Genomic DNA, 15,479 nt, shown 5'->3' with positions numbered 1-15,479 from the left:
TAGTGAGCTGGATCAAGGAAGAGAGGCCTTTAAGGAACCAGCAGTATGCAAGGCTGTGACTCCAAGAACGGAGAAGTATAAACATTAATCTAAGGACCCTGCATACATCCGAGGGTCAGTACCAGCCGACTCCATAATTGCAGCAAAGGCTAGGAAGAGGGCCAATGTGCCAACTAATGCCAGACCACCTCCAGACAAGGAGAGTAGCAGGATGGATCTCACAGGGATAAAGGTGGAGAGAAATGCGGCAATCCATTGGCACATCGCAAACTCCAATGCCCTGATCAACAGGCACGCTTACCAGCACTGGGAGGAAGTGGGACAACTCCTTAAGCATCTACCAGACCAGTACCAACAAAGAGCGGCTCACCTGGTAGAAGAGGGCAAAAGCATGGCAAATACATGTTTAAAATCTGCCTTGGATGCTGCGGAGACATCCAGCAGACTAATGATGATAGGAGTGGCTGAGAGAAGACACGTTGGCTTAGAATTTCAGGATTCAAGCCAGATGTACAAAGCAACATCCTGAACACGCCTTTTAACGGAGAGCAACTGTTTGGCACACCAGTTGACGACAAATTAACCCAGCTCAAAAAGGACAACGAGACAGCAAGATCCATGGGAGCGCTGCAATTCAGAGGGATGAAAAGTTGTACATCCGCAAGAAGGCCAGGTGGTAGGGGAGGCAATGTGCCTACCATATCGCACCAAACGTTCCAACACGGCTATCAAGGGAACAACCAAGGCCAGCAGCAGCAGGGACAGCAGAACTGACAGTACCAGCCATGGGACCAGTCCTTTCGAGGGTGCAGAAACGGACGAGGACAGACACGAAGAGGAGGCCAACAACCTTCCTCCAAGTGACTTCACCATGAAGCAAGCACCCATCCTAGCAACACCTCGGGGCAGGTGCAAAGACAAAGAGAAAAGCCAAAACCTAACGTTCAACAAAAGACAGTCCCTCGAACATACAACACCAGTAGGAGGCAGGATAAAGAACTTCCTCAAGGAGTGGAGGAAGGTCACTACAGACATATGGATACTAAACATCATACAATACGGATACTGCATAGAGCTAGAAAAACAACCTCCAAACAGAAAACCAAGAAACAAGGCTCACTCAACAAAGGAACTTTCGCTCTTGCAACTAGAAGCAACGGAACTGCTCAGCAAGGGGGTGATAATAGAGGTAGTACCGCACAACCAGAGGAACAAGGGGTGTACTCCACTTACTTCCTCGTACCAAAAGTGGAACCAACACTAAGACCTATCCTGGATCTGAGATTCTTGAACAAATTCATAAGAACTCAAATACAACAAGGGCATTACATGGCAACTATAGATTTGAAGGACGCATACTTGCACGTCCCCGTCAACCACAAGCACAAACGTCTACTAAGGTTCGTGATCAACCAGACTCACTACCAGTTCACAGTACTGGCATTCGAACTCAAATCCGCACCAAGGGTGTTTACAAAATACCTAGCGGCGGTAGCACTGCACCTACGAAGGCAGGGAATACACGTATATCCCTACCTCGACGATTGGATCGTAAAGGCAAGTTCATACAGCCACTGCAAAGAACACATCCAGCAGGTCGTACAAACACTGAGCCAACTGGGTTTCTCAATCCATTGGGAAAAATCGTCAACCGAGCCGGAGCAAATCAAAATATTCTTAGGGGCAGAGATCAACACCATACAGGCCAAAGTGTTCCCCAGCAGGAAGAGAACATTGGCGATACTGAAGGAAACACGTCTTTACAGCAAGGGGCAAGTTCTGACAGTGAGGAAGGTGAGCAAGCTGATGGGGATGATGGCGTCATCCATCCACGTAGTCCCAAATATTCGACTCCACATGAGACCATTCCAGGAATAGATACAGCAGCAATGATCACAGGCAACCGGGAGTTGGGAAGATCTAGTGGTTGTCACACACGCAGTGGATCAGGAAATAGCGTGGTGGAACGAGAAGGACATATCACAGGGGAAACCATTCACACAACCAGCTCCTTCAGTGACCATCACAACGGATGCCTCCCAGCTGTGGTGGGGCCCGCATATGAACAAACTTAAAGTGAGGTGACTGTGGTCGGCAGCAAGATGCAGTCAGACACATCAACTACCTAGAACTAAAAACTGTGTTCCTAGCCTTAAAAGCCTTTCAGTAGCAGCTGTATGGAAACAGGGTATTGATCCAAACAGACAACACAATTACCATGTTCTACATCAACAAACAAGGTGGAACACAATCAGTAGCACTGTCAGGGCTAGCACAGGATATATGGGCATTGGCCATTCCACTAAGACTAGACCTACTAGCAATACATCTCCCAGGGAAAGACCATCTGGAAGTAGGCTGACTCAGCAGGCAGACATCAGCATCCCACGAATGGGAGATCAACCAGCAGGAAATAGGAAAGATATTCCAAAGGTGGGGGACACCGCAAATAGACCTATTTGCAACACACCAGAATGCAAAATGTCAAAAGTTCTCATCCAGACAACCAGACCATTGGTCACAAGGGAATGCGCTATGGATAAGTTGGCCAAAGACATTTGCATACGCTTTTCCTCGATACCACTGATACACAAGGTACTAAACAAATGCAGAATAAGCAACATGACACTAATACTGATAGCACCTCAGTGGGCCCGACAGTCCTGGTTCTCACAGATGGTGGAAATGGCACAAGAACCAGCACACAGGTTCCCAAGAAGAAGGGACCTGTTAACAATGCAGAACGGAGAGGTGCTACACCCAGAGCCAGAGAGCCTCAGCCTAGCAGCATGGCTCCTGAAGACCTAGAATTTGCACTCCTCAAACTACCAGCAAGTACTATGGCAGTGCTCGAGGAGGCCGACCACAAGAAAGTGCTACATATCGAAATGGAGAAGATTCTCTGAATGGTGCATCAAGGAGAAACTACAACGCAAGATCACAAGGGAATCAACAGTTCTAAGATACTTAACGCACCTGCTACAAAGCAACTTAAGCTACACATCAATAAGGGTGCACTTAGCTGCGATAGTGGCCTACACAAGAGGAGAAACCGGGAAAAGTTTCTTCACCTCCCAAGTTGTGAAAAGATTTCTGGAAGGAGCAAAAAGACTCGCACCCCCAAAGAGGATGCCAGCACCAGCATGGAACCTCGACGTAGTGATAACTCAATTGATGAAGTCACCCTTTGAACCTGTTCACAAGGCTACACTGCACATGCTCACACTAAAGACACCCTTCTTAGTGGCTGTCGCGTCGCTACGAAGCGTAAGTGAGTTGCAAGCTCTAACACTCCAAGAACCCTACTTACAAATACACAGGGACAGGATTGTAATGAGAACGGATCCACACTTCATGCCAAAGGTGGTGTCTCGGTTCCACATTAACCAAACAATCCAAATACCAAGTTTTTTTCCAAAAACCGACCGCAAGAACAGAAAGGGCGCTACACACACTAGACACCAGAAGGGCTGTAATGCACTATATAGAGAGGACAAAGGAGTGCAGAAAAACAAAAACGTTCTTTGTCTCCTTTGCCAGCAGTTTTCCGGGATGACCAGTCACCAAGAATACGATTGCACGATGGATTGCACAGACAATTCAACTCAGCCACAAGCAGGCAGGACAACAGTTACAAGGAGCAGCTTAAGCTCACTCAACAAGGAAGAAAGGAGCAACAATTGCGCTTCTAGCAAGCACACCTATTCAGTACGTTTGCCAGGCTGCAACATGGTCTTCAGTGCACACATTCACTAAGCACTACTGTGTGGATATTCAAATGAGCAAGGAAGCGCAAGTGGGACTGAAGGTCTTACAGCACATTTTCAGTAACCAATGCTCATCTTCCACCCAGCCACCGCAGTAAGGTCAAACCGCTACTAAGTTTATGCACAGATAGTGAATCCAGAAAGATTCACGCTGCAAAACGTATAGTTTCTTACCTGTCGGTGTCGTTTTGCAGCTTGAAGACTTTCTGGATTCACTAGCGATCCCACCCTCCTCCGCCAGAAAGATGAGACGGGAGGACAAGGGGGGGGGGGGTTAAACTGCACACCTAGCTGAATGGATCTACAAAGGAGATAACACAAGGCAAGAATAAATAATCCGAAAATGGCGACCAAAGGTGGGAGCTTCCGCAGGAAGCGTGTCGATGTCACTAAGGACACCAAATGGTGGGATGTCGACGGCCACCTGGGCCCAGAAAAAAAAAAAAGAGAAAATACTACGATTCCAGACCCAACCACTAGATGGCAGAATAATGCACAGGATAGTGAATCCAGAAAGTCTTCAAGCTGCATAACTACACCGACCGGTAAGAAACTATATGTTAGGCTTGATTCTACTAGTGCAGGAGCAATGCTGATTTTCATGACAGGTCTGGGTCTGAGGTGCCACAGAAGGTAGACAAATGATGAACTGTAATACAGCCCAAGTGAGTGGCAGTGGCTGGGACATTTGGAATCATCTCACCCATCCCCTTTGTGTTATTTCCATTCTGTTGCCCTAAGTGCCGTGAGCGTGCCCAGCCACGGGTCCTATGTTCACTCTGCCACAGCTCTCTACTTCTAACTCGCCGAAGAAACCTAAATAGGCGGAATTTTGCCTGGAGTTTCTTACACTGCCATTCAGAGGGGACCTCGCCAGACTCCTTGGCTGGACTGTTCCAGTTTGAGCCGTAGCACTGCTGATTTGCTTTTGGCTCTGTGCTTGAAGTAGCATTGTGGGTGAAAAATGATAGTGTAGTAGTTTCTCCTTCAGTTCTATGTTTACGTCTATGGGTAAGAATTCGACGCCGCGCTGTTGCCACTGGCTGAATCTTTTGCAAGCAACTGAAGAATGATCGATCGCACGGGGCAGGAGATGATGTGGTGGCAGATGACTCTTGTTGGGTGTTGCAAACTGTCCCGCACAGGGAGACTAATTGACAATTTGGCCAATAATGGATGTTTGCATCTTAGCTTGATGTTTGCAGTTAGACTATTTTCAGATTTTCTCTAGATACTTGTCCCCTATGTTTTCTGCCCAGCCATTGACATTATTCCAATGTGTTGTCTGCAACGTTGTCTTGGTTCTTGGGCTCAATGATTTAACGAGCTTTTACACCAAAGCCAAGCGAACATGGCAATGAATCCTGACTATTGGTGGACCTTTGAGGATGGTTTGATGTTTCAGTCATTGCTGTTGAGATTTCAGTTATTGCTTATCGCAGCTCGATTCTGTATACCTTTGAGTGCCATCCTTCTTCCAGTCCCAATCCTGCTAGGTCTCCCATGTTACTGCATGTGTTTGCTTAAAATGATATAATGCGCTGCTCTGTCTGTCTGTCATTATTGTGCCTTCTCTTCCGATGTGTTGCCAGTTGTACAGGTGAACTGGTTCACTGCTGGGTGAGTCATTGAAGCTCCTCGCAAGAAAATAAAAGATGCTGAAGCTGTTTGTCCTAGAAGGCACAGAAAGCTCATGAGCAGACACCATATTGGATGTCCTACAAAATACACATATGCACACCAAGTGGATGAAAAAACTGTTAGTGTGAAATTGCATGTAGTATTCTAATATACATAGCGTTTTAAGAAACATGAACTAGGGTTGATGGATGTTTTGCATACAAATAAGACTAGTGAGCATGAACACCTCATTGGAAAATAAAGCTACATAAATGTGCCTTGCTCTTGATCTAATGTTCGTTCTACGTCTAGGCGTGGCTGGTCCCATTGGGGACCTTATCAGTACCAAGCCTGGATGTTATTTATTATGTTCTGAGCAAAACATTAAGGGAAACAAACTTGTGGTTTAGTATTGCATTAATGGTACATTTAATATACAGCCAGTTTGTTCATCGAGGAAATGGAGACCGTGTCTTTGTGCTCTCGCTGAAAGGTGATCAGAAGTCTGCTCGTCTGCTGTGGGATAACTGGGCTTGATGTACCTCTGATGGTTTGCCTGGACATAAAAACAGAAGTTGATTTGTCTGTATATTTGTACGCTTTTTGCATACCTTGTCATTAAGGCTGTTTCTCTCTTTTTCAGGTGACGATGCAGTTGTGAAGGTAAGTGAAACCATTTTAACTCAACAGTATGGTCAGGAACTGGGAGATTGTGCAGAGCGAAGACTGAATTGCCTTTTGGAATTCTGTATTGAGGCCTTGCTGCCTTTCAAGATTTGTGCGTTGATTGTGTGTGAAAATGTCAGTGGGGTGGGCTGGGTAGAGTTCAAGAAAGGATTAGTGTACGGAAGGGGCTGTTGACTGGGTAGGAGAGTTGTGAATTGGGCCACACGTGAGTAATGCTTGGGGTGAAATACTCTGCCATTCATGCACGCTTCTACTTCGGCTCTCTGGGGTGCTGGGATTTCTTATTTAACCTCTACCCTGTACTTCTATTGGACTATTAACCTCAGTACCTTTTCGTTTCACCAGCCTTGCTTCCTTCTAAGTGGTCACTTTTGTTTTTTGCGTTCACCTGCCAAGGATTTGAAGAGGATTGGTAGTTTTCCAAGTTTTGGATTGCTCAGCTTTCGCTATGCGAACCGAAACATGCTTTTAAAAAGCAAATGCACAAAGCTTACCTTAAAAATGGTGGTTGTTCTCTTGTGAGCAGGGCAGTAATGGAGCATGTGGCAGAATATTGTCTCACAGTTTGGTCACCTCACAGTCTATGAATAGGTTTGGCACTTGGTGTGTGCCTGTAATTCAACTGTTTTACTTGACGTGCGGCTGTAACAGTGCTAGGGATCTCAGAATGGCCACAACCCTGCACTATAGTAAGTTTTCAATTATTTATTTGATTGGTGTCGGGCGGGGGGGTGTTGGAAGGCTCCAGGAGCACCTTTTGCCAGTGGTGTCATTCTAGGTGTCTCTCCAGTAGATGACATTTTGTTCGTAAGTGAGACACGAGGCACTGTGTGATGCTTTGAGGGTTTCTTCTGTAGAAATACGTACCTTCCTCACATCATCGCTTTCTGTGTTGGGAGTTTAGACTCTTCTGCAAGCTGCCTACACGGACTAGAATGAAGCCTGCGCATAGGGTAACATTCTCAGATCTCTGCCAATTCCACAGCTGCTCCCAGATCCATCTATTGGTCTCGCTGAGAAGGCAATGTCCTAGAGTTCTTCAGCACCTTGAAAGTTCTTTTCAACACCTTTTGTGGTCAAAGAAACCTGCTCTTGGTCCTATTGTGACTGACACCCCTTCCTTGCTCTCAGGCGTGGTTGAGCAAACCATTTCAAGCCCGGTTCTGTCCACCCAGCACATGCCTGAGCATAGAGAGCATCATTCTCGGGGTCGGGCTCTTTCTTTTCTTGCTCCCACTCTGTGGAACAAACTGCCTCTACATCTACGTATTATTTCTGATCATAACCATTTCCGCCAGAATTTAAAAACGTGGCTGTTTGGCCATTGGCTCTGTCTCTTTTTATGCTGATAACATGGGAGCCGTCCGCCAGAGCCATGAGACCTTCGGGGGATGTGTGCGCTCAATAAATGTTCCTTGATTTGATTTGATTCCTTGATTTCAACACCGACCCTTGGCTGTATATCTTCACAGTAAGACATCTTCTTTTAGAAACAAATAGCAAAACAAAACCAGTTCATGAGACCATTGACTGTTCGATACGTGGAAGGAGAGAAAACGTGCAAAAATGCCAGTCGCTTAATACAAGTCAGCCACCCATTGTTATCAGGAAGGCTGTTTTGTTTACCTCCCAGAAGCATGAATAGTATTTTGCACGAGACCTTTGTCATGCAGAGGGAAAGCCTACCTTGCCAAGTGCCAGATAATGTGTATGCATTGAAAGGGGGACTCAGGTCTGCGATTTAATTACAGAATACCATCAGTAGCAGCAGGTTCCTGATGCGGCCTCTAGACATGGTATAGCAATGCCTTTTGTTAGTTTCAAAGTATCATCATGCTACCTGTATGTAAATCGTTTTGTTTAGCAGTATGAAATTGTTAGAGTGTTATCCATGTTATATGGGACAGTGAGCCACAAAATGACTTACACTGATTGCCTAGTGGGTTAATTCAATCTCTGTGGTAGTGTTAATCTTTAGTTTTTATCGTTTGCCTCATCCTTTGTCACAATCGCCTAGACAAATGTGCTCCTGCACAAGACTTGTGATATCAGGCCACCCCCACAGCTACTCCGGCTTTCTAGTGTCTCTTGGGCAGATGGGGCACCGTCACTTAGGCCCATAGGCCCCACTGTTGTCTCCTTGGGTATGATGTTTCAACCCTTTTTGTGATCCTTGTTGATATTCTCTTTTGATCATCCTGTACCTCCACCAAGCCTCAAGTGGCTTAGTGCTGCCCAGGAGGAGAACACCATCGCAGAAGCACTATTGGTTGTTCAGTAGAGACAAACAAACATTGCCACTACCTAGCAGTACGCTGACGTCGGGGACAAGATGGCCAGATCTCGCACATCAGATTATTCATGTCCATGCATAATTTGATGCTGACATGTAGGTGACTTAAAGCTCACGGTTGTTCAATTCTCAGCAAGAACTATTTATTTTGGATCCTGGTTGTTATGTTAAAATACTCCTCCTGTCTAATACTTCAGACTCTAGGTGTGCACCTTTTAATTAGCAAACCAAAATAAATTCCAGACGTCCTTAATGAAGTGGAGTGAAATGTTGTGCTCCACAAGGTCTCTCTTCAGTCATGTGTAACGTTTGCAACCCTGAGTTGATGATCCAGGATGTCCAATAGGTTATATACTATTACCAATTTACAACTTGTTACAAAACTAGTTGCATGTGATATATTCCTTGTACATATAGAAGTTAACTTCATAAACACTTAAACCTTTATAGTCCTTGGTTTGGATATGCACATTTCAATTTGCTAATACGTAGTTATATACACACAGGCCGTAATAGACAAAGAAACCTTAATTGCCTCCGATCACAAGTAGTCTATATGTCTAATGGCTCTTCAGATCGTACAAGCTTCATGGTGGTTTGAAAATTTGGCAATACTCCAGGCTTGTAGATAAATATATGTTGAGTCAACTCTCCCTAGGAGGAATAAACAGAACGGTCCAAGTCCAACCTAAGCCCACTGGTTCTTATGCCACAGTTACCAAAATGAGCAACATGGGTACATGATTGAGCGAAACTGCATAATTAAACTACTAAACGGCGGTGCTAATGTTGAATAAATAACCTGCTTTGACGTTTTTGTTTTGGATTCCACTTCTGTCCACTTTACACTCCTGAAGAAGGCCATTGAGCTGACCTGTAAGAACCCCCTCAAGCCTAGCCCTATACCTAGGGTGAACCAAGAAGTGAAGGTAGTGTGTGCTTGGCTGTATGCTTCTGTTTGGGAGAGGATGCAGTGCATAAACGCCCTCCCAAGTCTTAGCCAAATGGACCTGTAAACAGTGTAATAGAACGATACCTTCTTTTTTGCAATGTTGACATGCATGCAATATCGCCTGTACTAGGATCCCAGTTACACTAATGGTGAACAAGCAATTACGGCCCTCACCACAAAATGCAGTATTAGTGCACACCAAGACCAGGCTCTTTTCATCTGGAAGTACCCACCTCCTGAGAGAGAGTAAAGTCTTGACATGGGAGTTAAAAATGTATAGCTCATTGCTGAGCTCAAGCAAGAATCAAATTCAGCTACCCTTGGTACTCTGAATATAGGATCAAAATGGAACGATCTGTAATTATCCCTTCTTGACTAAGAATTGGGTGTTGCAGAATATGCCTTTTGACGAAAATGTGGAAGTGAAGGAGGGTTAGGTGAGAAGTCGTTTACAATTACTGCAACTTTACATATGAAACATACGCAATATGTGGACTGCCAAAAACCAGTCCTTTCAAGCCGGTGATTGAATACATTGAAGAGCATAGCTGGGACATATCCACCTTGACCCCCCTTCAGGCCAGCCCTTGCCACGCTTTGCACAACAACTTGGGTCTGTTTATAGGAAGTACTCAGAGAAGGTAGTTTTGGTGCAGTGTTGAGTATATGTTGGGCCCCATACAATGTATATTCTATCAATAAATAAGGCCTCACACCTGTGCCTGCTACAAGACGTTTAGGGTCATTGGACAAGAGGGAAAGTGAAGTTGGAGTGAGTGGCTCAACATTGCCTAATTTCAGAAAAGGATGGAGGCTGTACCACATATCAGTCTTGAGACCACAAACGCATTGAGTGCAATGAAGTATTGATCCGATTGGCTTAATAAGGCTGTTAGCGCCATCTCAAATTGGGACTGGACTGAACTCTGTCACTCCCTTAGTGTTGATTCCTGCTACCAGGTATCTCAGTGGATGGTCCTCCAAATATTACAGGTCCTTAAACAATGTCCGTGGCACTGATGGGGATACTGACTAAAAACCCTGAAATCTAAGTTTTGCACAACTAAACAGCTGTGCTTGAAACCACCTGTATTGTAGTGATCGTGAGCTTCCGGATGGCGACATACCTACACTCTGCAAATAAAAAAGAAATGATTTTTCATGTTAACTGCGTTCATGACTTACAGTAAATGTGGAAAAATCTCAGGCTATCTGGTTCCTGTGTGCAAGGATCTGTTCAGAATACCCCGAAATACAACCATGAAAAATGGGCCATTAGGAGAATGGACATGACATGGTACCCACGAGGCACACACTACTCAGCCCAAGATGATTGCAATTCTGGAGTGTTTTCACAATCCATGGATGTCGGATCATCGAGATTTGGAGGTTCGCGCAGCTGTTGCAGCTCCTCTAATTGAGGTCTGCAATGACGTATTATTTCCATAAGAGCTGTGAGGAGTTGGTTATTTCTGGGATGTTTGTAGCTTGGACATGGACAAAGAAATTGTAAACTTATAAAAACCTATAGGCTTTAGAATCCAATTTCTTGATTTTGCGGGTGTCTTACAGCAGTGTGGACTCCATAGATTGATTGGGCTACCACAATCAAATGCCAGGAACCTTACATCCTGAAACCAATAGCAAGGGTACAATATGGCCAAAGGACTATACTTTAGCTCAGTTGGTACAATTAATTTGTATTTATACTGGTAAATGCTCTCCAAGGATGCAGGAATCATCCTTCTGAATATTGACTGGCCAGAAGGGCTCAAAATCGCCCCTCTTAATATTGGCGGCCCCTTTAGGCATAGCATCTGAAGTGCTACGAGCACATTATTGCAGCGTTGGTTGTCACTAATGCATAAAAGCACCAGGAACGGTCCAACTTGAAGTCTTTCCACCCCCATGTCTGTATGACGTCTAAGCAAACTTGAAGCACTGTCTCTGGATGGACCTTTCAGACATCTACTTCCTAAGAGTGTCACTAACCACGTTGTCTTTTCATTGATTAGTCAAAACTTAGATTTGATTGTCAGATCTTATTGGATGCACTGAAAAGTAAAGGATTATCGGTTTGTTTCCCTGTGACTCTCTAGCCGCCATCAATGCTTTCAGCACATTTTTGCTCGAATGACCAGATGGTGCTGGATCTAATTTTCTCTACAAGCTCCGTGATCTGCTGTTCAAGATGTCTTCATGTCTATGAAAGTTTATTTGGAGATCTTCTATTGAAGGAGAAAGCTTGTGTTGTTGATGCTTCTTGAAAGATCACTTAGTAGTTATGCTCAGAACTTTGATAACTCTTGCTGTGCCCCGAATGCATTCAAAACGGTCTCTTCTGTTCATTATCTCCTTTGCCACCATTAAGTAGCATGCTTTTACCCTATTCTTTGAAAAGTATACGTCATCCTTTCTCTAGAGCGTTTGGATTCCACGCCACACCAGGTTCCATACCGTAATGATTTTTGTAAAGCAGTATTTTGGTAAAACACCAGTTATTATCATTGAGGTAGCTCCAAAATGTACCCATGTTCTAGGAATCCTGTCAGGAAATGTTAATAGTATTATATGTAAAAGAAGCCCCAGTAATGAAGATAAAAATCTCACCTAATATGCGACTGTTAGACTTGGCTTTTTCAGCGAGTTCACCCCCAAACTTTTAGCTTTTTGGTCTCCTGTTTTTGACCTTTTTGTTGGTTTTAGGACTCTAAGCACTTTACCACTACTATTCAGTTCTAAAGTGCATATGCTGTCCAAGTAAATTGTGTATGGATTGGTGTTTCCATGATTGACTTATTTGATTTACTATGGAGTCCCTAGTTAGGTGCACATGTGTGCTCAGGGCCTGTAAATCACATGCTACTAGTGGGCCTGCAGCACTGATTGTGCCACCCACACCAGTAGCTTTTCAAAGGGGTTCTCAGACCTGCAACTGCAGTGTCTGCGCGCAGTTTTCAACTGCCATGTCGACCTGGCAAGTGCACCCAGTAGCCAGGCCCAAACCTTCCCTTTTCTTACAAGTAAGGCACCCTTAAGGTAGGCCCAAGGTACCCCCTTGGGCAGGGTGCAGTGTATATGAAAGGTAGGACATGTACTGGGGTGTGTGACGTGTCCTGTTAGTGAAATACTGTGCATTTCGTTTTTCCCTATTGAAAGGCTGTCTGTCCTGTGGGCTTAACATGGGAGTTGCCTTGTAACATTTTACAAGCATAAGTCTCTATTAGGATAAGATGGAGAAATGGAGTTTGGTATGCCTGAACTCCGATTTTGAAAATACACATTTTAGTGAGGATAATTTTTATGTTGTGTGTTTGAAAATGCCACTTTTAGAAAGTGGACATTTTCTTTCTTAACCATCCTGTGTGCCTCTGCCTTTTGTGTATTCACTGTCTGGGTTCAGAGTGACCGGAGCAGGGATGTGCATTCACACTAGACAGACACAAGGGGGGTTGAGGTGTGCCTTGCCTCTCCTAGGTGACTCATAGCCAGGCTTAATAGACCTGGCTGCATTTAGAGTAGTGGGAAGAGTTGTCACTTGCACCTGAATGGGCTGTGGCTGACTTCCACAAAGCTGTCTCCTTCTCGTGGAGTGAGCCTGTCCTGAGTGGAAAGGAGAGGCCCCCTACTAGTTAGGATGTGGTTCCTTAAAGTAGAGAAATTAACAATAAATGTACAGATTTAAGGTAACCAATACGAACACAATTATACAGTGTAAATCAATAGACCATGAACAGTCGGAAAGAACCGAGGACAACTGATTTATTTATCAAAGATACAAAAAGAACATTTTATTCAATATTGGGTGATTAAGAAAAATGTGACAATCATTTATTCGCTTTCATGTCTACCATGCTTACTCACAGACCTACTTAAAACAGATTAAAAACATACTGATATATGAAACAATTGCTAAATAGTTTACAATGTATAATAAGAACCCTTTCAAGTTGAAACAGTGTAGCATAAAATTCGTTGACGGATGGTATTCTACGCGCGTTTCGGCACAGCAAATGTGCCTTCGTCAGGAAAAAGATGGCGGCCACAGTAGAAAGCAATGATGAGTCTGTGAAATAGAAGTTGTCTTATCAGTACCAAGGTTCCAACTTAACTTAACGATTAAAATTATAATAGTAAGCATTGAGATATAGGGAGAGAGAAACTTCACATGGATAGAGAAGGAGAAATGACTGAAAATATGTTTATCACTGAATAGATCAAAGAAGTAGTATTGAATGGTGGTGAGAAAATGTAAAGGTGACTCAACTTGGAGATAGTGAACGGGAATTAAAATAAAAAGTGAAAGGTGATCGCACCCAGAACTGTGTGTATTTGCACGCATTAGTGACCTAATTTTGTGTCAACGTTGCATGCTTCCTTTGTTAAGAAGAGGGTTAATCTAACATATATGTATATTCAGCGACTTCTGGAAAATCGTTTAGGTGAGACGGTCAGCGGGGGTACTGCGAATCTTGTAATTAGACTAGACCATAAATGAAAACCAAAATTATCCTAGATATCTTATTGGAGGTCTATTGTTTGTTTTATCTGTGAATTCCTATTATAATGATTGACTGGTGATTACCTCAATTATCAGAAGGAGAGGAAAGACCGATCTCTCTGTGTCAATCAAGGAGGAATAAGATGTGGGTCTTCACGATATATTGATGAAAGTGAACTAGAATTTAAAAAGTATATGTTATTAATAGATATAAGGGTGTTTTATATAGCCAAATTATTAACACTAGTACATTATCTAGTGATATACCTTTGTGTATCACAAAACAGGAAACCAATGATGGTAGGGGCCTGGATGGCAATATGCTAAGATCGCAGTTCCTTCAGAACATGACCGGATGTCTCAGATGTATTACCGGGACTAAGGAGTCGAGGCACAAAAAATGGACCTGATTATTTAAATCTAAGAGAAGTGATGTTATGCGACAATAGGAGCTATTTCAGAGCATGATTGGTTTAAGCAAAAATAGAGAACCTGTAGTACAGCACTTAGTTGGATTTAATAAGATGTAGGTGAATTCAGTCGCCGAGATTCTGTTTTGGATATAATGATGACTGCAATGTAGAACGTAGCTAATATTAGATTGAGATAAAAGTACACGTCCTACTTCTAAAGAGATTTTTTTTTTATACGGTTGGCCCGATTATTTGTATACCTTAGGTGTAGCTAACAACGGTAGAATTAATGTTTTGAGCTGGCCGTCTGTAAAGATGTCTACACGTACTTTGATCAAGGGAGACTGTATGCTTGAGAGTCCTTGCATCCCCGTGAAGTGAAACTAAGCGCACTATTGAGAAATAAGCCAAACAGAAATTGTATTAGCATTGTTTAATTGTCTGATTCTAATAGTATAGGCTGGCCAGTAACATTATGGTAAACGGCAGCAGTTCTGGTAAAAAACTCAGTTATGCATAAGCGGTATGATATAGACCAGTAGTGTCCATAATTCAAAAATTCAAAAAGTCAAGTTTATGGCGGAGAGATATGTTAGGCTAATTTACGGCTAGAAGGGGACAAAAAAACGCGTATCCTTTCCTTTTTACAAATACGAAACCTCCGGATGTGGGGTTTGAAAATGCCATGAGTCATCCTGGAACTCAACCGACGTACAACAGTTGCGTGTTATCTAGCTGAGGCTAAAGAGTCACCTGGGGCGGATGATCCAATCACTCGAATTAAAAAAATTTATTGAGCCTCACATACAAACAGTGATGAAAAGTCTCAAAACCGATGATGCTAAATCGCTCAGATGGTATGGTTATTATAAGGAACTAAAACTAACCCACAATCCAGATGGAGGAAACACAATAGGCCTCCAGCTATAAAATAGCTTAAATTGTAAATTAAATAATCAGTTAATACGTAAAATCTATGACTCGATATAGTAGAAGCCAAAAGAAAGACATGAGAAGACGTTAACAAAACGGCCAATGTGCAAAGTGAAATGTGAAAAGGTATTGATACATGTGATAAAAATGAAATAAAATATAAAGACAAAGCCTGCTAGTTCCAGTTATGTTTATCATACAAGGTATGGCTGTTCTCCGGTGTTATGATAATTGAAAAAGGTATCTCAAAATGAATTAAATAAATTACCCGGTGTTATATCGTATGGCTTGCTCCCACGGGATTTCCTGATTT

The 15,479-nt window shown here is 43.3% G+C and overlaps 1 protein-coding gene across 5 annotated transcripts in view; it reads left to right on the top strand.

The window, feature by feature from the left end:
• The window catches only part of ZMYM3 (zinc finger MYM-type containing 3), a 682,395-nt gene that overhangs the window by 112,750 nt on the left and 554,166 nt on the right, over nt 1-15,479 (top strand). For all 5 annotated transcript variants that reach the window (XM_085608441.1, XM_085608444.1, XM_085608442.1 and 2 more), the window contains exon 3: nt 6,031-6,050. In XM_085608441.1, coding sequence (XP_085464567.1) covers nt 6,031-6,050 — 20 coding nt within the window. The remainder of the gene's footprint in view (nt 1-6,030; nt 6,051-15,479) is intronic.

The sequence above is a fragment of the Triturus cristatus genome, chromosome 5_2, assembly GCF_964204655.1.
Source record: "Triturus cristatus chromosome 5_2, aTriCri1.1, whole genome shotgun sequence".
NCBI classification, from domain to species: Eukaryota; Metazoa; Chordata; class Amphibia; order Caudata; family Salamandridae; genus Triturus; species Triturus cristatus.
The sequence above is the reverse complement of the archived record's forward strand: the minus strand, read 5'-3'. Positions and strand labels throughout refer to the sequence as shown.